Source organism: Heteronotia binoei, chromosome 16 (assembly GCF_032191835.1).
Source record: "Heteronotia binoei isolate CCM8104 ecotype False Entrance Well chromosome 16, APGP_CSIRO_Hbin_v1, whole genome shotgun sequence".
NCBI classification, from domain to species: Eukaryota; Metazoa; Chordata; class Lepidosauria; order Squamata; family Gekkonidae; genus Heteronotia; species Heteronotia binoei.
Window position 1 is genome coordinate 36,920,512 of NC_083238.1, and position 21,136 is coordinate 36,941,647.

The 21,136-nt window shown below is 42.3% G+C and overlaps 1 protein-coding gene across 1 annotated transcript in view; it reads right to left on the bottom strand.

Annotated features, from left to right (window-relative positions):
- Positions 1–21,136, bottom strand: part of TTN (titin) — a 356,828-nt gene that overhangs the window by 294,091 nt on the left and 41,601 nt on the right. The window contains exons 20-38 of the mRNA XM_060257371.1: positions 19,557–19,699; positions 19,203–19,408; positions 18,605–18,835; positions 17,497–17,741; positions 16,180–16,403; positions 15,908–16,072; positions 15,647–15,815; positions 12,337–14,027; positions 11,435–11,716; positions 10,205–10,471; positions 9,833–10,105; positions 8,858–9,121; positions 8,167–8,427; positions 7,209–7,469; positions 5,208–5,471; positions 4,300–4,560; positions 3,904–4,164; positions 1,696–1,956; positions 483–624 (exon numbers count right to left, since the gene is read on the bottom strand). Of these exons, the coding sequence (XP_060113354.1) occupies positions 483–624; positions 1,696–1,956; positions 3,904–4,164; positions 4,300–4,560; positions 5,208–5,471; positions 7,209–7,469; positions 8,167–8,427; positions 8,858–9,121; positions 9,833–10,105; positions 10,205–10,471; positions 11,435–11,716; positions 12,337–14,027; positions 15,647–15,815; positions 15,908–16,072; positions 16,180–16,403; positions 17,497–17,741; positions 18,605–18,835; positions 19,203–19,408; positions 19,557–19,699 (5,871 nt within the window). The remainder of the gene's footprint in view (positions 1–482; positions 625–1,695; positions 1,957–3,903; positions 4,165–4,299; positions 4,561–5,207; positions 5,472–7,208; positions 7,470–8,166; positions 8,428–8,857; positions 9,122–9,832; positions 10,106–10,204; positions 10,472–11,434; positions 11,717–12,336; positions 14,028–15,646; positions 15,816–15,907; positions 16,073–16,179; positions 16,404–17,496; positions 17,742–18,604; positions 18,836–19,202; positions 19,409–19,556; positions 19,700–21,136) is intronic.

Genomic DNA, 21,136 nt, shown 5'->3' on the forward strand with positions numbered 1-21,136 from the left:
AGCCATACAGTCTGGAAAATCTACAATGACTAATGACTTGATGGCACTTCACACAGGCGCATTAACCTGCATTTCTGCTATAAAATATTATGGGTTAGCTCCCAACTAAAATTTCCACCCATGTAATTCTCCATTCCTGTGGCAGGTCTCCAGTTGATGATCAGCTTGGTAGTGAGTTAGACTGGACAACCAACTTTTGAATTCATAGCGCTCACCATACATAGTCTGCATGCTCATCTTTAAAAGTACACAAGATCATCCAAGTAATGAGACCATTTTTCTTCCTCAGTCTCTGTCACCTCAGTGCTTTAGAGCAAGTGTTAGCCCCTACACCACCTTGTAGCTACACCACCTTGTTGTTTGTGGTGGCATATAAAACCGAGACACCTCATTCACAGCAACAAATTTGAGATATGCCAAACTTCAAGATCCCATTTAAAAAATCAAATGCACATGTGTGCGCGCACACACACACAAATTACCGTTCTCCAAGTTGGAGTTCCTGCCCATCTTTCATCCACTGAACAGCAATGTCAGGTTCTGAGATTTCACATTCAAAAACAGCTCTTTTCTTCTCCACAACTTTAATGTCTTTGATGTGTTTCCGAAATTCAATGTGACGAGCTAGGAGGGAAAAAAACAATCACACGTATGGTTATTCAGGTAGGCTTGTGTACCAGAAGAATCAATAGATTTCTTTCAGGCTTCAGTCACAACAGTCAGTGATAGTTATGGGGGCTAGCTTCCAGTAGTATCAAACAGAATCACTTATGTATATAGTCACTGAATTTCGATTGGCAGCTGGAACTGCTAAAAAGACTAGTATGCTAAAGGCTGATCTAGGCTAAATTTGATGCATGATGGTGCCAACTGTATGCACACCAACAATTCAGCATGAGCTAATGCAAATGGAGTCCTCATCTGCTGCCATTTTTATTTTCTATTATTTTATCGTTAGATTTATGGATTGCCCTGGACAATGTACAATAACAGTAAAACATCACATATCAAATCTTAAAGCAATTAAAATAACGGTAGTACTACAATCTAAGAATTCAGAGGGGGAATTACGATTATTTCAGTTGCAGACTGTGGCTACTTCGTGGGCAGGGGGGAAGAGGAGCAAGATGAATGTGGAGACCAGAAGAGGGTGCCAGCCAAGATGGTAGCCATTGCTGTCCTCAACCCAAAATCTGGTGGAACATCTCTGCCCTATGGAATTACAAAAGGCCCTGAAGGGCCCTGATGGTATTCAGCAGAGAATTCCACCAGGTTGGGGCCAGGACTGAGAAGACCCTGCCCCTGATTGAAGGCAGCCAGATGTGTTTAGGGCCAAGGACCATGAGCAAATTGTTGTCCAAAAAGCATAATGCTCTCCCACGGACATAATGGAGGAGATGGTCCCACAGATACAACAATCCCAGACCACTCAAGGCCTTGAAGGCTGATACCAAAACCCTGAACTTGACTCGGTACTCCACTGGGAGACAGTGTAGCTGGCGAAGTACTGGGTATATGTGTGCCATCTGTGATGTTCCCATCACTACTGCGTTCTGGATCAGTTGGAGCTGCTGGATCAATCTCAAGGGCAGGCCAGTGTAGAGCGAGTTACAATAGTCTAGCCTGGAGGTTTTGCCTGCAACGGCCACAGGCACTTTTAAGCAAGAAGTTAAACAAAATTAAGAAATCAAATACCTTCTACATATAAAGTTGCTGATGAAGCAGCTTTTCCAGCAACGAAGCTGTATTCTGCAGCATCTCCAAAATGCACATTCCTTATCGATAGTGAATGTGTAACTTTCTTAGTTCTAATCTGGCATCGATCAGTAGATTTTATCTCCACCCCATTCTTTAGCCATTTGTATGTGATGCCTTCGTAATTAACAGTCACTTCAAAGGTTATTGTATCTTTCTCTTCTGCATTGATATCTTTCAGCATGGAGGTAATCAAGATAGCTGTTTAAAAAGAAATATTGAGTGTGAAAGGCTGGTTTGACAGTACTGTGGCAAAATAATTAAGATGCAAAGAGGGAACTGTATTTAGAATCATGGTGTGTACCAGGGCTTTTTTTGTAGCAGGAACTCCTTTGCATATTAGGCCACATCCCACTGATGTAGCCAATTCTCCTGGAGCTTACAGTAGGCCCTGCACTAAGAGCCCTGTAAGCTCTTGGAGGATTCACCTGGTGTGTACACTGGAGGGGACATCTAGTTCTTCTCACTGTAACACAGCTGATTTATTAATTTGTTTCATTTCTGCTCTGTACTTTCTCCAAGAAGCTTCAAGTACTCTCTAAATTTTATCACAACCTTATGATGTTGACCCCTGATTGAGGAAAGGAAAGGTCCCCTGTGCAAGCACCAGTCGTTTCCGGCTCTGGGGTGATGTTGCTTTCACAACGTTTTCACGGCAGACTTTGTTACGAGGTGGTTTGCCATTGCCTTCCCCAGTCATCTACACTTTCCCCCCAGCAAGCTGGGTACTCATTTTACCGACCTCGGAAGGATGGAAGGCTGAGTCAACTTTGAGCCGGCTACCGGAAGAACCAGCTTCCGCTGGGGATCGAACTCAGGTCGTGAGCAGAGAGTAGGACTGCAGTAGCTTTAACACTCTGCGCCACGGGGCTCCTGATTACCCCTGATTACCACCCAGCAAATTTAATAGTTGAAGAAGTTTTTGAATCAGGGCTACACAAGCACAGTATAGTACAGGAGTGGCCAGCGATAGCTCTCCAGATGTTTTTTGCCTACAACTCCCATCAGTCCCAGCCATTGGCCATGCTGGCTGGGGCTGATGGGAGTTGTAGGCAAAAAAATCTGGAGAGCTACCGTTGGCCACCCCTGGATAGTATATTGGAGTGTCCAACTAGGATCTGGAAGCCCCAGGTTCAAATACCCACTTTGCCATACAAGTTTGCTGGGTGGATAGTAAAAAGGGAAGAAAGAAGAAGACTGTAGATTTATACCCTGCCCTTCTCTCTGAATCAGAGTCTCAGAGTAGTTTACAATCTTCTTTATCTTCTTCCGCCCCAACAGACACCCTGTGAGGTGGGTGGGGCTGAGAGAGGTCTCCCAGAAGCTTCCCTTTCAAGGACAACCTCTGAGAGAGCTATGTCTGACCCAAGGCCATTCCAGCAGCTGCAAATGGAGGAGTGGGGAATCAAACCCGGTTCTCCCAGATAAGAGTCCGCACACTTAACCACTACACCAAATTGCCCCTTCTCCCAGCCATCTCTGCCTGCAGAGCAATCCTTTGGAAGGACGTGTTACCACAAGACAAGTAGCTACCTGGCCTCAGTTATAGATGGATGCAGGCCTCAGTTATAGGAATTCATTTACATATTAGGCCACACCCCCTTACCACTATTTTTTGTAGAAAAAGCCCAGCAAGAACTTATTTGCATAGGCTATACCCCCTGACATCACTATTGTTTCATGCAGGGCTTTTTTTTGTAGAAAAAGCCCAGCAGGAACATATTTGCATTTGAAGCCACACACCCGATGCCAAAGCAGCTGGAACTGTGTTCTTGTGTGTTCCTGCTCAAAAAAGGCCCTGCATATAGGATAGATCAAGATGGGTAGCTGTGTAAGTCTGTCTGTAGCACTAGAAAAGAGCAAGAGTCCAATAGCACCGTAAAGACTAACAAAATTTGTAGTGGGGTATGAGCTTTTGAGAGTCACTGCTCACTTCTTCAGTATCAGAAGAAGCAAGCAGTGACTCACGAAAGCTCACACTCTGCCACAATTTTTGTTAGTCTTTAAGGGAAAACAGGATAGAGTGATAGTATTGTAGCATCTTTTCTCCTCAAAAATCTCATCTCTTGCCTGGTCTCACTAAACCCAAGAAGCTCTGATGCTACACTTAAATTCTCAGAGGCATTCTTCATTGTCTATTTTGCTTACGTTTCACTGTCAGGGTCGCACTGACTTTGTCATTCCCACAGACAAAAGTGTATTCGGCGGAATCCTCAGTGCTGGTGTTCATGATGTTGAGCTGATGGAGCTTTCCCTGAACAACTATTTTAAACTTCTCACTCATTTCAATTTCCACTCCGTTCTTCAGCCACATGGCAGGTACATTGAAATGAGACACCTCACATTCGAAAGAGGCAGTTTTGGTCTCTGCAACCTCAATATTTTTCATGGTCTTTGTAATGTGTACAGCTGTAGGAAATAAGATTTTAAAAATTAAGGTTAGAAGATCCCTGAGGAACTGTTATGAACAGATTGTTTCTCCAATGCAATATAAAATAAGGTAGATTAATACTAATGTCGGGGGGGGTTAGGAACAACACTTACTTTCCACAAATAGTTTGGCTTTGCATTCAAGCTGCCCAACTACAGCTGTGTATTCGCCAGCATCAGCAGGAGATATGTTTTGCAGGGTCAGCTTGTGAACTTTCCTTTGAGAACTCAGTCTGTGTTTGTCACTTGGTTTGAGCTCGATGTTTTTGTGGAACCATTTGACTGGAACAGTATCATGAGACACGCTGACTTCAAAGGAAACAACAGCATTTTCCAGAGCCGTCACATCCTTTGGTTTCTTGATGATTTTAACAGCTTTGGGGAGAAAGATAACAACACTATATCAGTGAATTCCAACATTTCTTAAGTGACTGGCAATAGGGTGAAGATAGATGGTAGTATTTTTTCCAAAGTTGAAATGGGTACAATAACAGTCATCACCAAAGGTATCTGTATCCAGGGGTGGAATTCTAGCAGGAGCTCCTTTGCATATTAGGCCACACACCCCTGATGTAGTCAATCCTTCAAGAGCTTACAAGGCTCTTTTTTGTAAGCTCTTGGAGGATTGGCTACACCAAGGGTGTGTGGCCTAATATGCGAAGGAGCTCCTGCTAGAATTCCATCCCTGTCTGTATTCCCCCCTCCCCAGTCATCTTTATTTTCAGGTTTTTGCAGTGCTTCAAAAGCCTACTATAACTAAAATTTTACTGGGGAAAGAATAAACCAATAAGCCTATTACAATGAATGAATAACTCCCTCTTACCACCTTCAATTCTCTTATAACAGGGGCGGCCAATGGTAGTTCTCCAGATGTTTTTTTGCCTACAACTCCCATCAGCCCCAGCCAGCATGGCAAATGGCTGGGGCTGATGGGAGTTGTAGGCAAAAAACATTTGGAGAGCTACCGTTGGCCACCCCTGTCTTATAAGCTCTCGTATTTTTACTAAGTAAGACTGACTTACTCTCAACGTGGAGTCTGGCATTGGCTCCTATCCTGCCCAGTTTAAAGCTGTAAACGGATTCGTCTGACACAGCACAGTTCTTGACTTTCAGTGTGTGAACAGTTCCCTCCACTTTGATCTCGAATTTGTCATTGGACTTCAGCTCAACGCCATTTTTAATCCACTGAACTCCTTCCACATCAGGGTGAGTAAGTTCCACAGAAAATACAGCGTCTTGTGTTTCTGTTACAGTCAGGTTCTTCAGTGTCTTCTTTATCTTCACAGCTGTTTTAAAAAGAACAAATCATATGGGAAAAGAAAACAAAAGGGAGGAAATTATTAAGGCCGATAAGGAACTTTTCTAGTGTGGCATCCAGACGCAGCTCTGTCTTCCAAGACAAATTTGCCTGGTGCCTACATTGTTACTTTTTAACTGCCAGGTGAAGTTTGTCCTCTTTGCTTGTTCTTTTTATGACCTGATAAAGCTGGAAAAGTTGTACAGTCATATCGGTCCATGCAAAATCCAAAAACAAGAACCAAATCCATGTAATATCAAATTGCCACAAAAGATTATGTTTCAGTTTGATTGGTTCTAATAAAAAGATATACATGGATTTTGGTTTTGGCCCTGATAAAGTTGAATGTGCTTTTAAAACAGGGGTGGGGAACCTTTTTTCTGCCAAGGGCCATTTGGATATTTATAACATCATTCGTGGGGCATACAAAATTATCAACTTAAAAAACAGTGCTCCGCCAAAGGAGAATGATTCAGGCTGGCAAAATTAATGCAAGTAATTGTTTTTCTATTTGAAGGCATTTGGGAAAAGCCTAATTTGGCACACACACACACACACTCCGCCACCCAAGGCAAATGCCTAGGTCCAGGGCCTTTTTTGTGTGTGTGTAGAAAAAGACGAGAGAGAGGGAGAGGGAGAGGGGGGGAGGGAGAAAGGAGAACAAAGGGAAAGAAAGGAATGAGAGGAAGAAAGGAAAATAAATGGAAATAAAGAAATAGGAGGAAGAAAGTGGCCAGCAATCCCCAGGGGCCAGACTAAGTGATCTTGAGAGCCGTAAACGGCACTCGGGCTAGACATTCCCCACCCTTGTTTTAAAATTATTTATTGTGCTTTTTCCCCCTACATCATGTTTACTGGTATATTAGATTGCTATTGCATAAGCCAAACTGGATGTTAAGATAAAAGAGTGATTTAAAGCCCCTAAAAACAAACATATGAAATCACAACGCACAAATCACCAGAGGAATTCACAAGGAAATTTTTAGCCTCAGCTTGGAAAATTAAAATTAGTTTTATACTTAAATCTTTGGGTTAATGTTAACATTCCAAAACTTAGTCAAGATTTGATTTCCCTTATGTCAACAGCAGCAAAATATGCCATAGCTAGGAAATGGAGAGATAAAGAACCCCCATCAGTACAGTCTTGGTTTATTAAGTTATGGGAATATTTTAATTTGGACAAGTTAACTTTTGATTTGGGAAAACCTTACCTTTGTTCTTTGAAGTGAGCTTTTTTGGATAAATGGCTTCCTTTTATTGGAAAAGGGCTTAATTCAGTTATGGTTTCACTTTTGGCCCTACATTGATGTCCCTAGCTATTTTATGAATATTATATTGTTTATTATGACAAAGTGTTTGTCATTTAATTTATCTTGATTTTTCTTTGATGTCATTATCCTTTATTGTTCTGTACTTATTTGAATTTGACAATAATAATAATAAATTAGTTTTATACTTCAAGTATAACTTGAAGACCATAAAATTCATGTTTTCAAATCAGAAAAGCTGACTATTTTGGTAATTAAAAAGTCAGTTGTAGTTGCTTAAATCTGCCATTAAAACCCAGCCAACAAGATTTCATCTGATATTGGTCCTTAACCATCAACTTTTATTTTCTATTTATTGACTTTTCTGAGGAAATTTTACAAAAAATTAACACAAATTGTCATTTTTGTAAATATCAGGCTATTGTGGTATTGAGATTTTTTTCCATTGATCAACTCACCTTCAACTTTCAGCTTAGCGGATGTTTTTGAAGAGGCCACTTGAAAAGTATATTCACCAACATCATCAATTTTACTAATGGGAATATTAAGCCTCCTTTTTAATCCATCTGATTCGCTTCGGAAGTGATCTGTCATAGAAAGTGGTTTTCCATCCTTCAGCCACTGGCCTTCAGAGTCTGGATTGGTTACCTCACATTCGAAAACAGCTTTCTGGGATTCAGCCACTGTTATATCAGTCAGGGGCTTTGAAATGGCACCACCTGTGGGGAAACCAAAGCAAAAGCTTATATTTGCCGTACATGTCCATAACTAGCTCAACCATAGACAGAGGTGATGAGGGTGATGAGGGTGTGAGGGTGATGTGCCCATACAGGTCTGCACACACTGACTATAACCACTGCTGTGTGCCATACCCAGAGATGGTAGGGGTTTTTTAAATAAAGGATTTGAAATTGTATTGAACTCTCTTCTGTGTCACAGAGTGTGATGACCTGAAGCTCTTCTCCCACATTTCCACAGACACTGAACAATGCAACTCTACAGTGGGACTTCTAGAGAAAAGAACAGGAACAGGGAATGCAGGTGGGCTTTAAGCTGAGTTGGTAATTATAAGGTGGAAGTTGTAATAGCAAATGTGGCTTTAAGTGGACATTTCTTTCAGGCTCAAAATAGTGAAGATGTGTGTCTCCTAGAACCTTTCTATCCCCATTTCTAGCCCCATTGAGAAAAAATTGGATTCCCTTTAAGACCTAGGGAATGTTTTGTTACCCTTTTCCTTCCTTTAAAAGGTTATTTTCTCTTTCTGCCCTTCCCCAACCCTGCCTCCAAAATTCATCATTTTTCTTAGGTTTCAAAATACCACTGTGGAATTAATTTTTAAGTGGACTGCCAAATATACAAATAAATTTGTTGTTTAAACCTAAAATGGAGCACACTGTCACCCTCTGAAGTATTCACCTGCTACAACCAGCTTCCCGGATGTCCTCTTTTCTCCAGCATAAAATGTGTACTCTCCTTCGTCATCTTTCATCATGTTTACTACAGTCAGTTTATATATTGTGCCATGTGCCTCTATCTTGTATTTGGCATTGGCTTTGAGTTCTTGATCCTTGAAATTCCACAGAACATCAATTCCTGCATGGGACAGCTCAACTTCAAAGGTTACATTCTGAGTTTCAGTGCAGGTGATATCGTGAAGACCTTTAATGATCTTAATTTCTGTACAAAAAAGAAGAAGAGAGATGGTATGTGTATTAGTAAAGGTAAACCCTATGCAAGCACCGAGTCATTACTGACTCATGGAGTGAAATCACATAATGGCGATTTCTTGGCAGACATGACATTTTCTTGGCAGACTTTAATGGGGTGGTTTGCCATTGCCTTCCCCATGCATCTACACTTTACCCCCAGCAAGCTGGGTACTCATGTTACCGACCTTGTAAGGATGGAAGGCTGAGTCAACCTTGAGTTGGCTATCTGAACCTGGCTTCCACCAGGATTGAACTCAGGTCATGAGCAGAGCTTGGACTGCAATACTGCAGCTTACCACTCTGTGCCACGGGACAGAGTGTATTAGTACTGCATTATTATTCCTGTTTTGTTGGTATAAGCAGCATATAGTTTTTGTGCACACTCAAAGAATGCTCACCTTCAATTGTAAGATTACAGCTGGTTTCAACCTTGCCAACTGCCAGTTTGCAGTGTCCTGCATCGGATGCATATGTCCTGTTAAAGACCAGCCGCTGTTTGGCACCTTTGGAGATGGCTTGAACACGGTCATCAGGTTTAATTTGCTCATCATTGATGAACCATTTGGACGAAGAGACATCAGGGACTGAAATTTTGCATTCAAGGATAGCTTTTGTGCCTTCAATAGCATGGACATCTTTAAGAGGTATAACTACATCCACACCTGCAAATCACAAACACGCAAGAAAAAAAATAACCATTATGATTTTTTTCTACAAATATTCTAGTCAAGGCCACAAGAAAACAACAGTGTAATCCTAACCACTTTGAGTCTCAATGAAAAAGCTGTGCTATCAATAAGCTAGATAAAAATAAATATGAAAGAAGGATTCTTCTGGTCCATCTTTCTGCTTCCAATGTCAGAGGCCAGATGGCCCAAAAGTCAGGCCATGAATATCATACCTGTCTTTCACTTCTTGAACCCCAGCATATATTCAGAGAAATACTGCTTCTGAACAAACACATTCCATTTAGCTATTGTGGCTCATAGATATCATTCATGGACCACTGACGCTTCTTCCATGAAACTGTCTACACTTTAATATTTTTAAAGCCACAAAACCAAGTGTTCATTACATTTCATAATGGAAAGTGCTATAACTGCCAACTTGTGGCGACTCTGTAGGGTTTTCAAGGCAAGAGACAAACGGAGGCAGTTTGCCACTGGCTGCCTCTATGTTGCAGTTGTGAACTTCCTTTGTGGTCTCCCATCCAAATACCAACCAGGGCCAACCCTGCTTAGCTTCTGAGATTGTACAAGATCAGGCTAGACTAGGCTATTAAGGATACAGTCCATGGTAACATTTATTGCCATTTAACTCCATGCCATAATTATGTGCCTTGTTGTGTGATTTTTAGAACAGAGGTCACTTACTATAGACAGTAACACGGCCTGTCGTTGATAGAACAAGACTGGGGATGTTAAAGGAGTAAGCTCCACTATCTTCCTTTGTTACATCTTCAACTAACAACATGTGAGACTGTTTGTCGATTACGATGTGGACACGGTCACTTGGTTGAATTTCAGCTCCATCCTTCATCCATACACCGTCAACATTTTCTTGGGAGAGTTTCACCTCAAGTTGCACAATGTCGCCCTCACAGACCTTCTGGTCCGCAAGACCTTGCAAGATAGCAACGGGTCGTGCTATAGAACAACAACAAAAGAAATCCGGATTGTTAATAACCATAATGGGGTGCATTTACTGTAAAGTTTTAAAGTAGCAATTTAGCTGGAATAACTTACGTTTCATCTTCAGATTACAAGAGGTCTTTTTCCCATCTACCACAAAGCTATATTGCCCTTGGTCTTCTTTAGCAACATCTTTAACTGTGAGAATTTGGCGACCTCGGCGTGAGGCTATGACATATTTATGATTGGACGCGAGCTCAACATCATCGTGATACCATTTCCCTTCCACATCTTCAGGGGAAATCTCGCATTCCAATTCCCCTGAGAAGGATTCTGGGACTTCGACATCTTCCAGTTCTTTAATAAACTCAATAACAGCTCCTGCATCCAAAAACAAATATCTCAGTAGGCAGTTCATAGGTTGTAAAAGTGCCAACAGGCATTTCTTAGAAATGAGATTAAAAAATACACCCAGTTTAAAAGGTAATTCACAATGACTCAAGATCCCTTTAACATGTACTTTGACTTTCCAAGTCATTTGCGGATACTTTCATGGTTGCTGGCTGGGTCCATACAAAAGTACTGTGTACCTCCCCACAACCCCAGGACATGCTCATTATTTCAAAGGCATGTTTTACCTCAGGGATCTCTAACAGGGGGCCTGTAGGCACCATTGTGCTCACTGACACCTTTCTTGGTGCCTGCCAAGTGTTGGTAGAAAATGGCTGGGCCAGGTGAGGCTTTTGCCCAGTAGGGTTTCTGATTGGCCACTGGAGATCTGTGGCTATGCAGATTAAAAAGCATCCTGTTAAACAGAGCTTCTATAATAAATGTTGAGGAGTTACTATTGGAGTTACACATAACCTCTCTTCCTGACATTTTCTGGTTGACTCTGTCTCCTGTGATAGCAACTTAGTGGTTGGCTGCATCTCCTGTGGCAGTCAATTTGTCCTTGCACCTACCATCCTGTATCAAAATTCCAAAGGTACTTACAAGCTCAAAAAGGTTGGGGCCCCCTTTTTTACATGCTGTATGACCCAGACTTTCACAGCTGGACTTTGGGGTGAAAGTCTGGGTCATACAGCATGTAAAACAGGGCCCCCCAACCTTACACATCGAGATTGCCGTTCACTACGCAAACACAAACTTTCCATAATTTGTACTATTGCATAACTTCATTCAGTGCTCAGCAATCAAGTAATCCACAATTTACACAGCTAGACCAGTGTGCCAGTTGACTATTGAGGGAAGTTCAACATGATACAAGTGCGACATGATACAAGGGGATTCATATAGTGCCCTCCAATTTAAAAAAAAAAAAAGCACAGTACACTTTGTTCTTACCTTCAACATTAAGTCTAGCAGTTGTTTTTACAGATTCATCTTCCACCAGGGCACAACTATACTCCTCTTCATCAGACTTCTCAATCATTAGTACTGAAAGGAAATGAGCCTTCCTGTCAGAATGTGTCCTGTATTTGTCTCTGGAAGTAATTTCCAATCCATTCTTGTACCATTTCACTTTGATAAATGGCTCTGAAGTTTCACATTCAAAGGTTGCCATTGAGTCTCTTTCCTTAGCAGTGATGTCTTGTAAAGTTTGTGTGAATTTTATGAGCTGTTTGGCTGTAAAGCAAATGGAAAAAACCTGATGAGTAAAGAACTACAGCAAGGGTGTCGAACTCATTCACTATAATGCGGGATCTGACATAAATGAGACATTGTTGGGCTGGGCCATGTTGGGCTGGGCCATGTGTGTATCTATTTAAGATTAGGTTGCAGAGATGTAAACTTTTTAAAGGACACAAACACAACTAAAGATTTTTTTAAGAAAACTTAAAATAAAACATGCTTAAAACATTAGCACTTGTTGGCCTTAAAGGTGCTTTATTTGCATTTCTCCCATGGGATCCAGGGAACTGGGCAAAGGAAGCTCTGGCTCTTTCCCTCCCTCCCCAGGGGACCAGGAGGCGAAGGAGCCTCAACCAATGAAGAAAATCAAAGTTTTGCTCTGTAGTTCCTGTGCAATTGAGCAAGCCTTGGAAAGCAAACTGAGATGCAGAAGGAAGCAAGAGAGAGGGAGAAGGAAGCAGACAAGAGCCAGTTGCTCAGGAGCCTGATAGGAGCCCTCCGGGGGAGGGGGCTGATTTGGCCCCAGGCTGCATGTTTGGCTCCCCTGACAATAGCTGTAACATGACATTTTTTTTAAAAAAACAACAACAAATGGAACAAGAGAGATGTAGTACCTTGTACTAGCAAGAAAGCATGACTTGAAGTTTCACCAGCTATGTTAGCAGCTTTGACCATAATGCTGGCAGAGTCCTCTGCTGTCACATCTCTGATGACCAATTCACAGACATTATCTTCTGGCCAGTACCAATAGATACGATCAGACCTCTCAATCTGCACACCATTTTTGAACCATTGGCATTCTGGGTCTGGTTTGCCCACTACTCGGACACGGAAATGAGCATCATTTCCCTGGCCAATTGTCTGACTTTGTACACGTTCAAGAATCTTGGGAGCCTCCATGCTTGGACTAAGTTGAACCTTCTCTGGCTTTATGGTTGGAATAGTGATTTGACCTTCAGCCAGAAGTGCTTTCTTTTCTTCCTCTGTTAAATCTTTGGTCCAGTGAAGAAGTTCTTCCTTTGTCTTCTTAAGCAACTCTTCGTAGGATTCATCCTTCTTCCGAGATTTAAGCTCAACTGCTGTGATTGCTTCATAATAGCCTTCTTCAGTTCTGCGTTTGAATTTACTACGGAGTTCTTCAGATTCTTCCGTTACTTTCTCATGGGTGACTTTTTCTGCCTTTTTCAGCTTTACCACCTCTTTTGTAGTCTTCTCAACTGGCTTGTCAACCTTTTGAACATCAAATAAAAGTTTGCCGGGCTCTGTTGTTGGTGCTTCATGCTTAGGTTCTGGTGCCCGGCGAAGGACAGATCTGAAATCTTCCCTTTGCTGAATCTCCAGTTTCACCTTATGTTCTATTGTGCCTTCAGGGTTTTCTGCAGTTACTTTAACTTCTCCTGTATCATATGATTTGCAGTCCACAATATCTAGATAATAGATTCCATCATAGCGAAGTCTAAATCTTTTGCTTTTACGGATGAGCTGCCCGTTGAGATACCAGTTGACCTTGGGCTGTGGATAACCAGTTACTCGGCAACGGAACCTTGCAATTTCTCCTTCAATGACTCTTGCAGGCTCAGGAAACAAAACTATTTCTGGCTTTTGTTTCACTTTTTGATCTTCTGTAACCCCGACAAGAGCACCTTCATGGGCCATTCTTTCTAGCTCTTCAATCCTCTGCAAACCTTTCCTGCCTTCTGGCAGCTGAGATTCCTCAACCAGGCTTTTTTCATCCTTAACAATTAGAGTGGCTGAGGTGTGGTCGGTGCCATACTTGTTGGTTGCCCGGCATGTGATCACTCCACTGTCTCTGGGATAGGATACTTCATAGTCAAGACTGCAGTAACCAAATTCATTAATCATTCTAAGTCTGTTGGCCGCCTCCAAAGGCTTGCCGTCATGTAGCCACTCCACAACCATGGTTGGGTCACCAATGGGTGTTAGTCGACACTCAAAATGAGCTGGTCCAAAGCGCTTGAGCCTCAAGGATGTGAGCTTCTTCTTGAAAAATGGTTTCTGTTGCTTCTCCTTGTCATAAAGATCGCCCTCCTCCCATTGCTCTTGACCATAACGCAAGTGGAGAGGTTCTAGCTCTGGGGCAGCAATTTCTTTCGCTTTGTATGTTCCTTTTGGAATAATCAATTTCCTTTCTGGTTCGGGTTCAGTGAACTCAACTTCAACGTTCACTTTACACCTTGTAGTGTCACGTCCGGCTTTATTGATGGCAGTTGCAGTGTACCAGGCAGCATCCTGCCTGAGAGTGGATTCGATTTTCAGGGCAGCTTCTCCTTTCACTCCCTCAATTCTGAAACACATGGAAAGTGAACACAAACACTTAATATGGCTTTATTTGATTAATGGAAGCCTTCTTTAACTGGAAGGCCAAAAAGAAGAATCACAAATTTTCTTGGATATCAGATCTACACAAAACCCAACAGAAGAAATTATCACTCTCACAGCACAATCTTAAGGGCCTTTGCCAAAGGACAGCAAGTAGTAGTACTGCCACCAAGCTGCTGACAGTGATACACCATTTTTTTTTTGCCACTGTGTGACACAGAGTGTTGGACTGGATGGGCCATTGTTGGAACTCTCTGTCCGGGCAGTGATGCTCTGTATTCTTGGTGCTTGGGGTGGTGGTGACACAGTGGGAGGGCTTCTAGCCCCACTGGTGGACCTCCTGATGGCACTTGGGTTTTTTGGTCACGGTGTGACACAGAGTGTTGGACTGGATGGGCCACTGGCCTGATCCAACATGGCTTCTCTTATTTTCTTATTGGTCTGATCCAACATGGCTTCTCTTATGTTCTTATGTTCTTATCCCTGAGGTCTTAGTTTGGTCTGCCTATATCTTATTCATGACAGTAGATGGAAATTCTTATTTTTACTGAATAAGAGAGTCTGTACATAGGGCATTGTTTGTACTGAATACATACTCATCCACATTCAAAATTGGACTTACCTTTTTATCAAATAGAACATTGCTGACTAAGCATTGGTTGCGTCAGCAAAACGTGGGAGAACTCACTTGATTTTCTTATTGATTTTTTGTGTTGCACTTGCAGCCTATATGTTGTGCATTGTCTGTACGGAATACACACATACATATATGGGGAAGGGCTGTGGCTCAGGGGTAGAGCATCTGCTTGGCATGCAGAAGGTCCCAGGTTCAATCCCTGGCATCTCCAGTTAAAAAAGGATTGGGTAGTAAGTGATGTGAAAAACCTCCACCTGAGAATATGGAAAGCCACTACTACTCTGAGTAGACAATACTGACTTTGATAGACTGATGGTCTAGATCAGGGGTGGCCAACGTTAGCTCTTCTGATGTTTTTTGACTACAACTCCCATTAGCCCCTGTCATTGGCCCTGCTGGATCAGTATAAGGCTGCTTCATCTATCTATCTATCTATCTATCTATCTATCTATCTATCTATCTATCTATCTATCTATCTATCTGTCTGTCTGTCTGTCTGTCTGTCTGTCTGTCTGTCTGTCTGTCTGTCTGTCTGTCGTCTGTCATTTACTTATTTGTTTGTTTGATTTCTCCCCACCCCCCCGCCGAAGCAGGCTCATGGTGGCTCACAACAATAAAGCAATACAAAATATATACATTTTAAATTATTTAATTATTTTATTAAAACAGGTTTTGGTGCTAATATCATTTAGTATTGGTGGTATGCACTGCTCTCAAGTATCCTTCTATAATGGCAGTTCAATTAAAGGTGAGCGGGAATAGCGTTGTCTTGCAGGCCTTGCGGAACTGGGCGAGGTTCCGCAAGGCTCTGACTTCCTCTATCTACCTATCTATCTAAACACACACAAATAAGAAACTGGAGCTATCTTTCATTAAAATAGTACATTTTAGTTTACAAAACAACACAAATAGGTATATATCTTCCAAATAAATAAAGAAGCACTTACTTTATATTTGGATATTTATGGGCTACGATGATATCACTGTTCTTTAGCCACACAATGTCAGGATTGGGGTTACCCTTCGCCTTCACATACATTTCTAATTTCTCTCCCTCCTTGACACTCTTGTTCTTCAGCTTTTCCACAAACTGTGGTCTCACTAAGTGTTCTTTAGCTAAAAGGACAAGATAATGGGTTATCAGAGGAAGACAGTGAGTGGGAGCATTGTAATCAAAGCCATTTTTCCATAACAGCCAGAATAAATACCTTCCACAGTGAGTGTCATTGAGATGGATGTTTTTCCTGCCCTGTTCTGGGCAATCACAACCCATTCCCCCGAGTCAGCAGGCAAAGCTGGGCTAACAATCAATGACTGTGTGCCATCTTCCTTGATCACTATTTTATGGGTGTAATCATTAAGGACTTGTTGACCTGTGGAAATAAATATTGATATTATTTTCCCCCTGAGCATTATTTTCTTTCACATGGAACTCGGGCTTTTACAGAGGTCGATGTTGAAAAGCACTAAGTTGCCATACCGTTATGAAACCAGTACGTTTCTGGCATGGGTCTGCCCACTACTTTGAGGTCAAATCTTGCCGTCTGTCCTTCCGCGCATTTGAATGATGTCGGCTTCAAGACAAACACAGGCTTGTACAATCTCTCCAGCTGTGCTTCATCTGTCTCATCTAGCCTGCGAGCAGGTGACCGTGAAGGCGAACTACGTGCAGGAGAACGGCTTGGGGACCGGGGAGACAGAGACCTGGGAAAGATAACATATTGTCCAATGTAATCACATAATAACCACAACGCCTGAAATGTAGCAATGAACAATGCATTTCCATTTACTTTAATAGTAGCTACAATTGCATTGCTTCAAAAGGGAAGGTATATTATGCACAGGGCTGGGGCCAGCATAACCTGAGGTTGGGCAGCTGCTGGAACCCAGGTTTTCTGGGAGGCCCACTGTCACTGAGCTCCCTACTCACACAGAGGAATGGCAGCACTCATGGTGGTCACAGTGGTGGTGTTCCCATCTGCAGACATAGCACCAGGCCTCAGATTCAGTAGGAGTTCACAGGAGCACAGCTCCTGAACCTTTCTGATGGTTCCCTCTCTTCCTCCCCACTTAACTTGTCCATTGAATAGTAGGTGCAGTTGCATAACTATCCCTGGATTAGGAGAGCGGGCAGCCAGCCAGCCATCAGGAGCTTTGCCACACCACCAGCAGTCCTCATTAACTCCTGCAGCACCCTTTCTCCACTTCTTATGTGATTTTGGGTGGTGGGTGGCTTGCTGGTCTTTTACTGGGGGGGGAGGGCAGCCCAGGATACCCCAAGGAGAGTGAGGCCTGCTTGGGCTGGCTGTCTCTCTAGCCAGCCATAGCAGGCCTCACTCGCCTGGGGCTCTCCTTTCTTGCATCAGGTTGCTTTTGGCTGAGGGGTGGTGGCATATACTAATGAGTTATGCTAATGTGTTCCACCATCTATTTTTCTACAAAACAACCCCTGCATAGCACCACTGGGGAAAGGCCAGTGGGAAGGCTCAGGAACAGGGGGAAAGACGAATAGGCACAAGGGGGTAGGGGTGGGCTGGAAAGAAGGCATAAGCTGGGGTCCTGGAGGTAGTCAGAGGAGAAGAAGAGGCCTTGGACACTCTCTGCCTTGCCCAACCCCAAACCTGGAACTGGCACTGTATCATACCTCTCACTTAATCAACATGGAGTGGCCAACAGTGAGATATTTGTATATGCTGAACAATTTATTTTCACAAAATACTACTTGCGCAGGGTCACAAAGAAGATGCTATCATGAAATCCCATTACTAACTAATTAAAGGACTGATGTGGTTCTTACCGATATCTTCTAATCATTTCAGGTGACGGGATATAACCTGGAGACCCTGTTGGTCCAACTGGTTCAATGTACAGTTTTGCAGAGCATATGGCATTTCCTTTTATGTTACTAGCAAAGACTGTGTAAATGCCTTCATCTTCAGGCAAGACAACAGGTAAGCGCAAACTGGCTCTGCCATCTTGTAGCACCTCCATGTGAAAGTGGTCTCCATGCCTGATGCGCTTGCCATCTTTGTACCAAGCAATCTGTACAAAAACAATGCAGAACTATGAAATGGGGCAGAAATCATATGTTCCTTGGTTCCAAAAGACTTGAAATTTCCCCCTACATGTACTCCACTGATGCTGTTTCAAATGCTGAACGATTTAACTTGAAATAAGCATTTTTATTGGGAAACTTGTAAAAATGTGTGGAAATGATGGTTCTGGACTCATTCTGGGCTACTTTCTAGCTTTTGTCAAAAATGAAAAGGTATACCAAAATAAAGCCCTAAAATAACATAGTGTGATTGATAGTAAGGGCCATTTATGTCTATTTGTTCTTTTCTTTCTGTTGATTCGTTCTGTCATTAGTAGAGCACATTAAAAATAACAGCAATTTCTCTGATTGTTATGCAGGGCTTTTTTTTCTGGAAAAAGAAGTGTCAGAACGCTAAAGAGGGAAATGAAGGACATAAGAACATAAGAGAAGCCATGTTGGATCAGGCCAATGGCCCATCCAGTCCAACACTCTGTGTCACACAGTGGCAAAAAAAAAAAAAATTAAGCGCCATAAGAAGGTTCATCAGTGGGGCCAGGACACTAGAAGCCCTCCCACTGAGAAACACATAGGTGCCCCTCATGAACTTTTAAACATTTTTTGACAATTTTGTTCCCACAAAGACGTTCTGGAACTCTGTTCCGCAGCGTCCCCCCAGAAAAAAAGCCCTGCTATTTTGAAATGTACAAAGGATGGCAAAACATCTGATGTATGACTTTTGTAAACTGATGTTGCCTATTACAATCACAAAGATGAAGAAATGGCTTTTGGGTAAATTGGAAGGCAATTTGAACAACCTGAGGGCAAATATAGACGCTGTAGTGTTTAGTCTATTGAAAGTGATACATACCTTAGGCAAAGGATACCCAGTCATCTTACAGTGGAAAGTAACGCCACTCCCCTCAAGGATTCTATAATTCTTTAATCGCATTTCAAATCCTGCTTCAGTGGTTTCAGCTTCAGAGACATCAACCACCATCTCTTCTCCATCTTCTTCAAGGAGTTCTTCTAAGGTGATCTTAATTATTCTGTATTCAATTTCTTTGATCAGTCTTTCCTCGAAGGAGGAAATGTGAAATTCCTACCCCACAAAAAAGGGAAAGAAAGGTTCAGTCTGTTTAGTGACAGCTGTTCTCCAATACTGGAAAACAGGGGGCTTTTTGTAGCAGGAACTCCTCTGCATATTAGGCCACAAACCCCTGATGAACTCCTTTGGATATTAGGCCACGCACTCCTGATGTAGCCAATCCTCCAAGAGCTTACAGGGCTCTTAGTACAGGGTGTACTGTAAGCTCTTGGAGGACTGGCTACATCAGGGGGTGTGGCCTAATATTCAAAGGAATTCCTGCTACAAAAAAAAACCCTCCTGGAGAAGCTGAGAAAGAACAAAACAAAATGGAAGTGCAATTTTTTTGGAAGTTAAACATGACTGATTCTAGCAGACTTACCTGTTCTTCTGCAAAAGTCCTGACCAACACAGTATCTTTTGCCATTTTCTTCCTAATGAGAGCTTGCTCTCTTTCATATTCTTTTTCATAGTCAGCATACAAAGTGGGTGGGGCTACTGCAGCCACTTTTGGTTCTTCTACATAGGCGGTCACTTGAGTTTGATATATTGTTTCTTGTTGAGATTTTAGGTAGACCTCATATTCAGCTGAAAGGAAAACACATAACACACTTGGAGTTTTTTTGTAAACTGCTCTAAGCTTGGCAAATGTGTGTTCTCCTTAAAAAAACTCTATTATCACTCTTCAGTGAATTGTTTTAAAAAATCAATGGTCCCTATTTTCTTATTCACATACCTTCTTCTAGCAAGGAAGCTGATGCAGAAACTTCCCCATGTTTGTTACGAACAACAATAGTGTATTCTCCAGCATCGTCGGCAAAAGTCATAGAAATTTCAAGTCTGCATTCCCCAGTTTCTTTTTTGTGCATCACTTTATATCTTTAAAGATATAAAAAGAAGGCTCATAAAACTGAATAACTATACACACACTCAATTGCTGCCCTCAACCATAATTTTGATTTCTAGACTGCCCTCCCCCAAAGTATTGGGACTCAGGACAGTGTATAATACAATACAAAATAATATTATATTGTATATTTATATAATATTGTACATTTATACAATATAAAATAATACAATATATATAATTTTGAATACTTGATTGCCCTCCCCCAAAGTATTGATGCTCGGGGCAGTGTACAACATCTCATAAAATACATTCAAATCCAATTTAAATACAATGGACAATAAAACAATAAAATGTTAAAACAGTTCAGAATTAATTCCAATTGTACCTAGAATGATTAAATCCTCATCTCAGTGGCAAAGGAAAGAAGGAGCCAGACTGGTTAAAAACCATTGCTGCCCTCAACTGTAAGCCTAGTGGAACATCTCTGCCTTGGAAGCTTTGAGGAACTCCATTACATCCTACAGGGCACAGATGACATTTGGCCAGGGGTGGAATTCTAGCAGGAGCTCCTTTGCATATTAGGCCACACACCTGACGTAGCCAATCCTCCAAGAGCTTACAAGGCTCTTTTTTGTAAGCTCTTGGAGGATTGGCTACATCATGGGTGTGTGGCCTAATATGCAAATGTGCTCCTGCTAGAATTCTACCTCTGCATTTGGCAGAGAGTTCCACCAGGTTGGAGCCAGCCCCCCAAAAGCTCTAGCTCTGGTTGAGGACAGCTGGATGTTTTTCAGGCTAGTAGATTTTTCTCAGCTGAGCATAACGTTCTTTGAGGGTTATGCCAGGAAAAGCAGTCCCAAAGGTGCATTGGTTCCAGGCCGTTTAGGGGCCTTGAAGGTTAACACCACAATCTTGAACCTAATCTAGTATTTAACCTGGAGCCAGTGCAGCTGGGGAAGCACAGGTTGGATATGTGCTGTCGGTGGGGTTCCAGTAAGAACCTGAGCTGCTGCATTCTTGGCCAGTTGCAACTTCCACATCAGTCTCAAGGGTAGCCCAGCATAGAGCGAATGACAGTAGTCTAACCTGAAGGTGATCATTGTGTGGATTACTATGGCTAGGTCAGGGTGAGACAAGAGGAGAGCCAGTTGCCTAACATGGCACCACTGAAGAAACATCAGTTTGGCAATATGTGTGATCTGGGCCTTCATTGATAAGGAGGCATCCAGAAACACTTGGCTCTTGATAGTAGGTAGTGGTGTTAGGCACACCATTAAGTGCCAGAAGTTGGTACCCCAACCAAGAATCCCCGCCCAGCCACAGAACCTCTGCATTTAATGGATTCAATCTCAGCTGGCTCTGTTTTGGCCTCCAACCCTTCAGCCGAATTGTTCTGGGCAGCATCACATTATCCGACCATTAACAGTCGAGACTTTTCAAATTTAACATCAATGTTGAGAATTCAT